Consider the following 13889-nt stretch of genomic DNA (forward strand, 5'->3'; position numbering starts at 1 on the left):
GGGAAGTGTTCATCTTTCGAGCAAAAGGGAAAGTAGTCAGGGGAGCGTACGATTAACTCGTTTGAGTTAGCATGACACCAAAATATTTTGGAGATACCTTGCAGCTAAGATTCGCTGTTCTAGAAATGGCATAATCACCGCTCCCCCTCTTTTCCTTTCCCAACATGCCTGTGTGTGTCACGTCTAGACGTGTCCCCGATTCTCTTTGGAACGCAGTCGGTGCTAGAATTCCGGCCTTAGAACGTAGCGTGTCCCTGCGCTCGACGGCCTTCCTGCAGTGAAGGTCTTGACGTTCGATTTTAGAATCTTAGGTGACCCGAGCATTCTGCGGCGCATCAGCTGATCAAAATGAGTAGCCTCGGCGGCGGGGAGCAGAGTGTCGGACAGGAGAGCAGCGCGGGCAGTTCCCTCCGCACGTACCCGAAGTTGCCAGTTTGGGTGGTGGAAGATCATCACGAGGTAAGTTAAATGCCGATCAGCAGATGGTTTCGTGGCAGTTCGCAAATGCATTGCCTTGTGAAATTGAGGAGCAGCTCCAAAGAATTCGTGGGACTGTTTCCTATTGAATATAGGCAAAGTTGAAAGCCTAAGTCTTTGTGGCTACTTGCTCAATGATACCTTTCACAAGTGTTCCCTCTTAGCCCCACAACGTTGCCCTTATCTCGTCCCCCAGCCCCAGGAGTAAATTTTATTGCTCTTGGGTTATATAATAACACATAAGAACTTGCTGCAAATACGAGTGGGGGAAAGCCAAATTATTTCCGGCCACCACTAGTTTCTAGTTGAGAGACCCTCTTTTCTGATGCCGTTCCCTGAAAACTTGATGAATTATGAAGTTTATCCATAGTTTTTCTTGCACTAAAACATCTGCATTGGTGTCGTTCCAGGTCCTTCCTTTCATTTACCGAGCTATTGGCTCAAAGCATCTTCCTGTTAGCAACATCAGTTTTGTCCATTTGGACTCCCATCCAGATCTTCTTATACCAGTGAACATGCCTGCAGATACTGTGTTTGACAAAGAAACTCTGTTTAGGTAGGATGGTGCGGTCTGTCAGAACTGTTGACTGGCTAGGATTTTAGCTTATGTGAGCAGAGAAGTGTTGGCTATTGGTGAACTGTTCTCTATTTGCCTTGTTCTTGGAGCATCCTGAGGTTACATAAACATAATATGACAAAAACCTATTCAGCTCAGAGGTGGGCGCTCTTACATAATCCTTGATCTTATCAAATAAATAACAAAGTAATTTGGGTCTTCACATTCTTTAAGCACTATAATTTTGTGTATGTGTTTTGTCTAAATGGCCAGACGGGGGCATCTGAAGCTCATATTAAGAGTTCTACTCACGTAAGTGTTACCATAGAACTAGCCATCCTTGCCTTTACTTCTGAGAGGTGAGTTCTGTTGCTTATGTAGTCAGAACAGCACCATGCACCATATGATGAAGTTTGTACATTATTTAAGAGGGAAGCTCCAAAATTAATTAAATGAGTGTGGAGTACCACAGAATGCTGACTGATAAGGTAGTGGTAAGTGGAATGGAATATCTTGGAAAAGGACATACCTAACAATTGAAGAACAGACAGGAGCACCCAACACTGCAACGTTTTTGCTACAGGTCCTGTAATTCTATTTGCTAAGTATATCAAAATGCTCGGAGAACTCTGAGGCTTACAGAATTATAAAAATGCTTTATAGAAAGACTGATCTAAAGGGAGTTGAAGAGCAAACAGTCTGTATATCCTTGAAGGGTGAAGATATATAGAATGATGAATAGGAACATTCCAGAATGCAACATTTTATGGCAGGACCCTGTTGCTACATATTCTGTGACTCTTTTCAGACTTCAGTGGACCTTCATTCTAGGCTGCCAACCTTTAGCCTGTGTGTGTAGGACAGTAAAATTACTTCATGTACTTGACGTTCTTATCTCTGCCTCCGCTGGTCCTAGGCATGTACACAAGGATTCATTATCTCAGTAGGATGTGAAATCTAAAATCTAAATGTGCATTGACCCAAATAGCTCAGGTTTGCATATGGGAAATTGATTTGCATGTTATTCAAGCCAGTACATGGATCTTATATGTTCTTAAATGTTATGTTGTGCATAGATGTGGCATAGCAAAAGTTTCTAATAGTGGTGATCCATATGCTAATTAGTAAATCGTGGCTAGCACTAACTGGTGAAATATTAAGTCTGTACTGGCCTATATTTATGATAACACCTGTACAAAGATTTCTTCCGTAACAACTCATCACTTCTGTAGATTAGCATTGAATAAGGAAACAATTTGTAGTTAGATAACATGAAGTCATCATGTTCTCTTCCATTCCTAGTACCATGCCATTACTGCTGCTTTTATCCTTATTTACTAGAAAATCGGTGGAAGGAGAATCAAATATCTAAACCTGTGCAATATCTCCTGACATAGCAAGTCTTAATTTCCTGAATTCAGAACATAGGTTACCTTGTTGAATTTAGATCTTCTTGGCTATACACATCTGTATGTGTTTTATTACTTATTAATTTATTTATTTGAGGAAGAAACCCTATAAAATTAGCAATGCATTGGAGGCACCAAATGGTTTCTGTTAGCTAAGACTATACCTAAAAATTTAGCTACTGCCTTCTTCCTCTTGTATACGTATGCCTTGTTATGTATGTATGTATTAATGGTGTGCTGTACTTTAAGTTTTGTGGCCTGGTCTTGGATCAAGTCACAAATGAATAAATAAATAAATAAATATTTAAAACCGTTGTATACTACTTCTCATTTTTTTTAAAAAATCTTGAAACACTGTACTTCTGGTTGCATCTAATGAAAACATTCTAATATTTCTTGGAAGGGTTTGTTTTTGTATGGGCAAGTATGTTGGTGATACGGTTTTTTGTTTTTTTTAATTACATCATCTGCACCCAAGTTTCTCAGACATTTCAGCCCATATTTACCTTGTGTTCTTTTACAGTGAGCTAAGCATTGAAAACTGGATTATACCTGCTGTTTATGCTGGTCATTTTTCACAAGTGATATGGCTGCATCCAGCTTGGGCTCAGCAAATAGAAGAAGGAACTCATAATTTTTTAGTGGGCAAAGATACCTCTACTACTACGATAAGGTAACTTAGGGAGTATGTTTCTTGCAGCATTCAAAGGGTTTAATTTAGGGTATGTGTCTGTTTATCTGAGTTAGTATAGGTTTTGTATTATTTATTAAATTTATATGCCACCTGACTCCTTCACATAACTGTTTCTAATAAATTTCAGACTGGGTGCATGGGTTATTTAGTCTCCTAATAGCCAAACTGATTTTTTTTTCATCTAGGTGTAGCCAAACTGATATCCCCCAGATGTTTTAGAATATAAGTTCCATAAGACCCAGGGTCAGGATTGTAGCAACTGCAATCCAAAACATTCTCCACCCACCCACAGATCATTACATTGTGCTATCCTGAAATTTTGCAGGTGCTTTAGCAGAGGCTGTTTCTCCTGTGCTGCTTTTATTTTTTCCAATCTAATGGAATATAGGAAAGAAATTATATAAAGGGGCTCAGGAGACTTTATGTATCTGTCACAAGATAACTGTCTTTAAAGAGAACAGAATGGGACCAAATTTGATGTGGCAGGAGAAGCTGGCAAAAGAAAGATCAAATTGAAAAATCAACTGGATTTGGCCAAGAACTGCAGAGAAAAACTTTCCAGAAAAAATCTTCCAAAGGAAGAGGCATTTGGGCAGTGATTCTAAATGTTCCTGACTCCTCCATTCTAAACTCCCCTCCCTTCTCCCTCCTGGTCATGTGACCTAGAGCATAGGATATGCAGCCCATCCTATGCTTTCTAATGTACATTTATGCCCAAACACAGATGCGATACAAAGGAAGAACAGCGCACACAAGCAAGACCTATGCACCCACCCTGAGTAGACCCTCACAAGCACACATGGCCAACGCATTACTTGCTACGAAGAAAACACACATTCACATTTAACATGTTACTTCTATGGAGAAGAAAATAAAGATGTCTCCTATAAACATGACTACTAAGGGAGTTGGAAAGAATTTCAGAAGCTACGCACTGTGTTTTTTCTCTACTTTGTTATTTTTTAAAAAACAAATAAATATATATGTGTACACGATTATGCACGTGGATGAAATTGCATCCAGGTTTTAAAAGAACCTCCGAATAGTGTTAGTAGAGGTTTTTTCTAAAAATATGCTTTGCACAAAATTCTTATTTCCATGAATTTGAACAGATTTAATCCAAATGTCTGGAAAGACCATTGCTATCCAGTGATAATCATACAGAGGCACAAAGCTTTTTTAAATCAAAATTTGGATTTAGCACCTGAATCTGAAAGTTGGAGAACTACTGATCAGTCCAAGGCTAACTGAATTCTTTTCCAAGATACTGTGTCAGGTCCAGATCAGATGTGGAATTTAGTGCATCTCTTTCTGCTTGTGGCCTTTGTGTGAATGGGAAAAAAGTGTCAGACGGAATGAACCCTGGGTGTGTTCCAACAAGACATTTCTTATAACATGCCTATGAAGGCTTTTTAAAAATATCATAGCCTCCAAGAGCTGTGGGGGCATGGTAACAATGCACAGATTGTGAGTAGGGCCAAACTTTTAATCTTGTTTTGGTGGTGGTTGATTTTTTTTTTTAAAGGAAAATGGTATATCAACCTTGCAGAGACTTAGCTCATCAATTTTCTTCATGTTTTTAGGGGGAAAAGTACACAATAATTTGACTTGAGGGAGGAACTGATGATTGCAGAGGCCTATCTGGCCATGGGTTGCCCATCCCCTTTTAGTATTGATAGAAATAAGCTAACAATAAGCATTTATTGTTCCAGGGTTACAAGCACAGATGCTTACTTCCTTTCTGATGGTCTTTATGTCCCTGCTGGTCAGCTGGAGAACAAAAAATCTTTACATCTGAGTGTCTGCCTTGTGAATCCCTCCAAAGCTGCTGGCGATTGGGAAGGCAACCAAGCTCCACTTTCTGCCAAGAAATGCAAATTAAGCGTGGATGACCCTGGGGATGCCTCTTCATCAAAAGACCCTGGTGACCTGACCCAGAGTTGCACAGATGGGCTGTCTGACAGCTGTGAAAAGAGAATCTCTGTCCATGAGAAGCCAAGCAAGTTCCAGGTTCCCGGTGGATCTGGTTCCATTGGAAAACACCCATGTCAAATGACAGAACTTGTCAAAGACATTCTCCAAGTGCTGCAGAAGAGCACTGCTTATGTTTTAGATATTGACTTGGACTTCTTTTCGGTTAAGAATCCTTTCAAAGAAATATACACTCAGGTAACTGTCCAGCTGCAACATCTATTCAGTCTTGCCCATCAGCTGTTGTCTTTAAAGAAGACATATCTCAAAAGATGTTCCCCCCCCCCCTTAATGCGACATTTAGTTCAGAATCTTTTCTATTGCCGTTTCTACTTGCAGTACTTGCCCAAAGCAGTTTACAATGCAGTGGTAAAACAAAACAGCAGTATAATTACCCTACAATCTGGATCCCTAACATAGCCCCTCTGAGCATTGGGGGTGTGCAAAATTCATTGTGCAGAATCTGAAGTGCTTTGAGAATTTTGAATACAGAAGAAAACCTGCTTTTCTTTGCTCAGAACAAAACATCATTGTTGCAAGTGTGTTTCTTATAAGCGTACTTTGCTGTTCTGAGTATTAGAAACTCAATTGCATCCAGGAGTAGTAGGCTGGAATGTCCTGCGGACCACCAGCAACAGCAACCAGGACCATGGTTCCAGCATGGATTCTCCTTATCAAGACCAAGCATGCCAACCTCCTCTTGAGCAGTCATGTTTGGTGGATTGTCAGAAAGAAAAGAGGGACTGAGTTGGGCTCAGCCAGAAGCCCAGATTATTGCAATTGCTGCTATCTGAGTAAGAAGGTGTTCTTCAGGACACATGACATAGCGGTGCCCTATTGCTCACCTCAATGTCTGTCTAGTCCCTGTACTGATTGCATGGAAGTCAGCCACCACAGGTCCCCATGCTGCCCTCTCCCCTGTTCCCTTAATGCTTAGCAGTAATGATGTCGCTGGACCCCATTCCCCACCCAACTAGTTTAGACAGAGTATTTGGCAGGTGGATTGAATCCTTGAATTCAGTTGCCTCTGCGTGGTTCACTGATGCATATATAAGGATCAGTGGACTGGGAGCATTAATGCAACACTGGCATTAGAAAAGGATTAAATCACTTTATGGGGAGGAGTTTGCTTCTGTGGCTTGTAATTTCAATAGCTTCTCTGTCAAAGATACTTCCTGTGATTAGGGTAGCAGTCTTCCCACTAAATAAGAGGTAGCTGTGGCTGTCATTATAACAAGATATGTCCCACTTTCTTTCCACCTAAATCTTAGGTGACTGCCGTAGAAATGTGCCAATTGTGGCTTGGGTATTATTTTGACAGTATTTATATATGTCCACCTTAATTTTAAAGAAAAACAAAAACAAAACTTCCTTGGAATCAAGGAAGAACATATGTTTTGGGAAAATTAACCTATGGTTTGGTGGGACAGCTGAGAGAGGCAATGTATGTGGAGTCCCTTTTGGGAGCCCTCTCCCTCTCCATGTTTAGAAGAAAGAAGACATTACTAATTTGCTAAGCCTTATTTGGGCATTTATCCTTGATGAATTCTAATTTTAATCTCATGAACAGAGAAAAAGAGATGTTGCATCACTGAGAGAGGTCATTCAACCATTTGGACACTGATGATGTTCTGTTTTACATCCCTGTCCCAGACCATTGGGAGATGTAGTGGAAATCTTGACCCCATGCCTGGTGGCTGTAGAGATCTGGATCACAAGAAACAAGCTGAAATTTTAACCCTAGCAACAGCAAGTGGCTGTTGATTCAGAGACTGACTGAGTCTGGGACAATACCAACTTTAGCACTCAGTGGGGTTGTGCTCCCACAGAAAGAGCTGGTATGCAGTTTGGGAGTTTTCCTAGACTCTCATCTCCTGCTGAAAATAGCAGGTGGAAGCTGTGGCCAAGAGGGCTTTTGCCCAGCTTTGGTTGGTGGCTGTTCCTGAAACCAAATCTGGCAACTCTCTCATCCTTGTCATTTCGCCTTTTGGGCTACCATAACACACACTATATGGGATTGTCCTTGAAGACCATCTGGAAACTTCAGTTAATGCAGTATACACCTGCCCACATGCTAACTGGGACTACCTGGTATAACCACAGAACTCCAAAAACTGTGGGAATTGCATTTGGTTTCTTGGTGTAATTCAGGTGCTGGTTATCATGGCTTGGGGCCTGATTATATATCGAGCAACTTGTGGCAAATAGAATCCTCCTGTCCAAGGAGTGCCTATAGATGGTTCTTGCTACTCACAAGAATAGGAGGATATTCAGAGGCAAGCAATTCTAGCAGGACCTCCTCTCCCACCAGGTAAAAGGCCACTGTCCTCACTCCTGACATTTGGAAACCTTGACAACCTAGTTGTTAGAGCATTCAGGACAGTCTCGTGAGCAATTGCACTGTTGAAGAGTGATGACTCCATTAGTACAAATAGGGAATGCAGTAGTGGATAGGTTATTCTATTGTGACTATGTACTGTTTTACTGATACTGTTTGTTGAAGATGTGATTTTAGCAGTACAGTTCAAAGATACTTCTGTATGCTTCTTAGAGTCATATGACTGAAGCAGCTTAACAGCACTCAAAATAATAAAAATCATCTATATGGTATTATGATGTCCTTGCTAGGTCATGCCTTGGGCAAACATCTGTACAGGGGAACATTTAGACCATTGTACAGTCAGGATTTTAAATTGCAAAGTAGCCCATACATGTAAGGCAGGATCCACCTATGGAGAATGGTAGTCTGACCAGGGGACCAAGATGGTGGCTTATAATGGCTGTTATGAGGCGAGTGATGGCAACCCTGTTACTTCCTTCATGACGGTTAGACTATAACATCCAAATAAAGCAGCAGTATAGTGCATTCATGATCAAGCACCAATTAAAGTAAGATTAGGAAAAATAGAATTTTAAAAGTTAGATCTTAAAGAGCAATGTGGGTATAGTGGTTAAGACATTAGCCTAAGAATAGGGAGATTCAGGTTGGTCCTCCCTCAGCCATGGAAGGTCATGCAGTGTTGTTGGGAAAAATCAGAGGAGACCTCATACCCTCTCTTGAGTGAAAGAGGGGATATAAAGCAAATTTTAAAATGTAACAATGGAATTGTACGTGGAAATGTATAATATTCTGTAAGTGGAAAAATCCAGAATAGCTGTGATCTTATGCAGCTTGGTTTTGACAGAGAAAACAGAGAAGATGTCTAATAAAAACAAAGTATACATAGTATAGGCAATTTCCTATAAACTGAGCTTAGGGGGACTATAAAGAAAATGCTGTTGTGATTAATGGCATATAACTTCAGTATGCTGTGAATAGCTTTTTTCTTCTCTTTATTTATATAGGAGGAATACAAACTCTTACAAGAACTGTACAGTTTTAAGAAGCCTAAAAGCAATTTATCAGAGGTATGGCACTCGTAATTCTCACTGGGGAATGGCGGAGATGGTCTGTCAAAATTGTTTATCTCAAGAAGAATATAAGAGGTTTGGAAGAGAAGTGATCAGAGGGGGGTAAGGGCAAACAGAAGGGATGGCTTCTAGGGCTGGGTAGTGCTTTCACTTTGATTCCCAAAATGTGCTCTGGAACACATGGGAGCATGAACAGAAAACCTGCCTCCAACTCCTTAAAGCATCCAGCAATCCCAGGACATCACTGCTTTAAAGAATGGCAGCTAGTGCTACATTCTCTTCGAAGTAGATTTTTAGGAGTTGATTCTGAAGGTTTACGCAGTGCCCATATTTACCACAGCAAAAATATGGCCGCATTTCCTCAACCGTGTAGCTGGCCTTCTAGCTTCATACAATTGCTCAAGTGCTTTCTGCTTTTATATTTAAAGGAGGAGTTGCTCGACTGTGTTGAGAGTCGCACACACCAGTTGGAAGATCTAGAAGCAGCTTTTGCTGATTTATGTGATGATGACACTGAAGAAAATCTGAAAAGATGGGCTGCAAATCCTGGGTATTGTAATTGCACTATAACCCTGACACCAAGGCTACCATGAACTAGACTTTTAAGGAAGTGATTCTGGGAACTCAGTTACTTTTGGAGGAAGAACATCTTCATACTTGATTAATCTTTGCTGGAATTCTTCATAAATCCTATATAAGACCATAATTTTCATATCAAGGCAGCCATCATGTATCAAATTTTATTTATACCTCAATGAATCTTTCAAAATATTGGTTATTTCCATATTTAATCTCTGCTCCTTTCAGCCATGACATTTTGTTTTGACCATGGCGACACCAGTTCAGTGTGATTTGCGCCAAAGGAATTATGGGGTTGCCACAATAACAAGGTATAAATAATGAAAGAGAGAAATAAGTACAGACGAAGAAGTCTGTCAAGTGTTACAGCCTGTTCAAAGGATCTTTGAGGCAGAAAATATCTACTAGAAAATATTATTAAATATTTTTAAATAATCAGTATTGCTATAAGCACCAAGCATGCTTTTAGGTAGAAATAGGACAGATACCTCCACCACCAAAGCCCTGCACTTGACTTCTTAAAAAATGCATTTCTTTTTAGTAGAAAACCATCCATCCATCCATACTGATGCTAGGCATACATTTGTCCATATCTATGAATGAAACAGGCCTAACTACAATTTTTCACCAGCTTAAGTTGATATTATATGATACCTTAAGAGAATGGGGCTTCAGTCCTGATACTGAAATCTTACTTTTTTCTGGAAAAATTCTGCAGTTGCCATCTTAATGTAATAAAACTTTAAAAACAGAAAGCCATACAGTTTGCAGAATGGTACAATTTATGAGGTATTGGATAGCATAGTTTCTCCAGCTTGCTTAGAATATATGCCTGGAGCATTTCCTCTTTATATTAATTGCACAATTTATATTTTAATCCAATGTAGAATGAAACCTCTAGTTCAACTTGTACATAATTTGAAAGATCGAATGGGTACTCCAGATTATGAGATGGTAAGCTTATTTATTTGTTACTATTTCTAGACCATGATATTACCATGTGGATATTGACACTCAGATACTGGTTGCATTCGGATGTTATCATATCAAGGTTAGCTTCTCTTCTCTCTTCCCTTGCACTCATTCATCTGTGAGATCAGAAGCTGAAATTAACTTAACTATAGTTTAGTGTTGTTCTTAAAGCCTGAACAATTTTGAAATAATTATGGTTTGTTTGAAAGAACTCAAGTTCATAAACGAAGGTCTGAAGTTGGCTTGATTCTGAAATATTTCTCAAGCAAACCATTTTAAAGCAAGCACAGTAAGGATTTGTTCAGGACTGCTTTCCTCCATGTGGAGTTAATCCCTTCTGTATGCTTATTGAGCAATAGGCTTATTTTTCAAGTATATTAAGGGTTCCTTATGCATGTGAGATGAGAAGGGTGGGGGTTTGGCAACAATGTTTTTCTATGAAAATCTTTCTTAAGAACTGGCCTCCCCAAAGCCCAGATGCTATCAAGTTTGGCATCATTTTGAAAGGCCATCAGAGATGTCATTATTGCTACTTATATACAATGGGCTGGTACCTGTAGTTATTGTGTTATTACTGTTTTCTTGTTTTTTGTTTTCTTTGCTTGTTTTATCTTTGTAATTTTTTTGTATATTGGTTTGAACAACTGGCAAACCACTATGTGATTACGACTGGAGAATGTAATCAGAAAAGTGCATTAATGTCTTCAAGGGTTTTCTCTTATCACCTATACTTTTGATTGGATTATTTGCTTTTTGTTTTTTGTTTTTTTGCTTGGAGAGCGAGTTCTTGAGCAATACACTAATAAACAAATACACATCATTCATTTCTCAGGTCCATCAAGCTGGCCTTACATGTGATTATTCAGAAATTCCTCACCATGTTAGTACTGAAGAGGAGATAGAGAGTTTTATACAGTCTATACAACATCTCTTGGGAAGCTTACCAAAACCAACACTTGTGACCATAGCCCGGTAAGTTTGATTGTGAGTGCGTGTTGAATGCAGCTTGTAGACTGAACATGCCTGGCCCAAAATGCTTCTCCAGTCCCAGTAACCTAGTTCATATTCCATGCTAAGCCTTAACTAGCTTTGCTTTGGCATTGAGTGATGCTTACAGATGTATGCAACCCAGACCACTAGTGTTAGTTCAATATTCTGATTTAATGCATTGTGATTTACAAGTAGACTTATGACAGCAATGGATCGAATTTCCATCGCTAAGTGATGTGGTTGTAAAGTGCGACCACATTGCTGAGCAATGGCAATCCCTGCTATCAGGGTTGCTGTCATTAACTGAATCCCATGGTCGTTAGGTGAGGCAACTTCCTGCCAGCTTACCACAACCAAAGTCAGTGGGGAAGCTGGCAGGAAATCCGAGGCTCACAGGCAGGTAAGCGGCTGCTGCTGGGTGGGGAATGAGTAAAGGAGTGGGCAGAGGTGCGCGAGAGGTACCAAGTGGGTTGGGGAGGGTGTGCATGGGTGTGCAAGTAGCCAGTGCAGCATAAGTGCAGAGGCTCAGGAGGGTGCAAGGGTGGGTGAGACTTACCCCAGTGACATGCAGTCTTCCCTGCTGGCTTCCCCTTTGACTTTCTGGTCAGATCTAAGCTAGTCAGATCTCCGAGAATCAAGCATGATTTTTTATGGGAGACGGCATCTTTAAGTCCCATATATTTTATAAAGTTCTGTTTGGGTTATATTTTAAAGAGATGTATTTATAGAACAAAAAAAAATCACATCCAAATGCATTGTGCTGGTTGTTCTTGAGCTCTTGGAGTTTTGCAGGTATGTTTCTTAAGGGGAACTGATGATTCCCAGTAGCCTTTCAAACAATGAGAAATCAAAATGGAGGCGAATGAAATGTTCAGACTGGAAATCAGTGTTAATGAGAGATGCTCTAAGTCGGCATGCAGGAGATGCCATCAAAGGATTTCATTTTAGCGCTAGCTTTTCTCCTTGCAGCTGTTGGCCCAGCTACTGGTGACTCAGCTCTGCTACCTGCCTCGTCTAGCTATTAATGCTTCCGTTTTTCAGCTCTTGGGTAACGTCAAACTGAAAAACACTTGCAGAGCCTCCAACGACATTGAAATGAAGCACTGTGATTTAACAATAGTATAGCCAAACTGAGTGGATAAGTAATGAGCCTGTCTGTTCAAATGCTATTTTGACAATGCAATAAGATGATAACAATTATTTGAAGTATTTCATTATTTTCCTCCTGTTTGCATTAAGCTGCTCAGATGTCACTTTCATCCTCATAGCTGCCTGGAAGAGATCTGAGGAGCTGCAGCCTGCCAGTTGTATGTTTCAGGGAGCAGAAACATCTAGCACAGTGTTGTCCAAACTTGGCCACTTTAAGATGAGTGGACTTCAACTCCCAGAATTCCCCAGCCAGCATGGCTGGCTGGGGAATTCTGGGAGTTGAAGTCCACTCATCTTAAAGTGGCCAAGTTTGGACAACACTGTGCTAGCATTTCCATTTAGACCAGGGCACCCTGAGATTCTTTGAAAACTTGTCTGAGCTTCCCCATTGAGAAGATCAGTGGGACAGAAGGTTTTTTTTTTTTAATCATTGCAGGCTAAGCTATGTGGGGGAATAAGGAACATTTGTATAAAGCTGGAATTACGAAAAGTAAGGGGAAAAATAAGAGGGATGAAACTATACCCTTGAAGATCAGCAGGAAACATTGCTCCTTTGAAACAAATTTAAAACATTACTGTTGGTGTTCCCAGGTCCAGCTTGGATGACTACTGCCCTGCAGAACAAGTTGAGTTCATACAAGAGAAGGTCTTGAATGTCCTGCATTTGGTATATGGCACCTTGGATGTTCATTTGGAGTACTTGGAAAATTTATGTCCCACTGGAACGGATTTTTCATCTACAGCATAATCAGTGTGGCTGTAGCCTATGGGCGTAAAAAAACCTGATATTACAAAAGTAGTATTTCTTCTTTCTATGGAGTGGAATCCTTTACAGAAGTATTTATGAAGCTGGATTGAGTATGTGAGCACTTACTTGATGATACTTGTTCTCCCAACTCATTTTTCTTTTTTAAATTGAATTGTTTTGCTGCTATTGCTCTATAGGGGGTTCCCCCCCCTTATTATTTTGCTTAAGGATGTGACATAGAAATTTTGCTTTTCCTAATGTGGGAAAGATAGCAGAAAAATAAATTTCCACTCTTGTTTGTATCTGGTTGCCATAAAAAGCAAGGCATAGCTGTCAGACACTACAACTGTATGTTGTAGGGATGTGAAAACATTCAAATTCAAACCATTTCAAGTTGAAAATATCCATCCTGAGCATGAAACGCACCTTCCCCAAATGTGATACAAGATTGTCTCAAGCATTTTGAAGGTGTTTTGGATCAAAGTAGGATATTTTGCACTTGAAATAGAATGGTTTCAAGGTTTCAGAGTGCCTGATACTTGAAATGGTTGTTTTGTACTCAAGATTGGCATTCCAAACTTGGAATCGGGGTTTTCAGGTTCAAAATCTTTAATGCAGGTTCAAATACGATATATACTTTTTCACTTCTGGAATACGATACATTTGATGGCAGCGAGAGTCCTAGTATTGTCTTCCCTTGTCTTACAAAACTTAGATCAGTGATTCTCAAATTGTATTGAAGAGAGAGAACAATTTTATTATCAAGGTTAATAATAATAATACCAATTTATTAAATTTATACGCCACCTGACTCCCATTACAATCATGTGTGACCTCTGAATGAAATGGTGGAGAATTTAAAGCATGTCATGATTTAATCAAGTATATGGAAGCCAGAAGCCTTATTTCCCTCCTTTCAGACAGGTAGGATAG

General features: G+C 39.9%; 1 protein-coding gene across 1 annotated transcript; it reads left to right on the plus strand.

Annotated features, from left to right (window-relative positions):
* The first annotated feature begins 7 nt into the window (after positions 1-7).
* Positions 8-13767, plus strand: CUNH5orf22 (chromosome unknown C5orf22 homolog). The gene is made up of 9 exons (XM_007439820.4): positions 8-459; positions 888-1033; positions 2966-3115; positions 4849-5305; positions 8453-8515; positions 8947-9068; positions 9985-10051; positions 10902-11041; positions 12800-13767. Exons 1-9 carry the CDS (start codon positions 349-351, stop codon positions 12954-12956), a joined length of 1413 nt encoding a protein of 470 aa, XP_007439882.1. The 5' UTR covers positions 8-348; the 3' UTR covers positions 12957-13767.
* The last annotated feature ends 122 nt before the right edge of the window (positions 13768-13889 follow it).

This window comes from Python bivittatus, unplaced genomic scaffold (genome assembly GCF_059951505.1).
Source record: "Python bivittatus isolate LINGU-HERP-01145 unplaced genomic scaffold, Pbiv_v1 ctg000840_np1212, whole genome shotgun sequence".
NCBI lineage: Eukaryota > Metazoa > Chordata > Lepidosauria > Squamata > Pythonidae > Python > Python bivittatus.

Coding starts and splice junctions, on each gene's coding strand:
- CUNH5orf22 (XM_007439820.4), top strand. CDS start 349: ATGAGTAGCCTCGGCGGCGGGGAGCAGAGTGTCGGACAGGAGAGCAGC. Junction 460..887: donor TGGTGGAAGATCATCACGAG/GTAAGTTAAATG, acceptor GTGTCGTTCCAG/GTCCTTCCTTTCATTTACCG. Junction 5,306..8,452: donor TCAAAGAAATATACACTCAG/GTAACTGTCCAG, acceptor TTATTTATATAG/GAGGAATACAAACTCTTACA.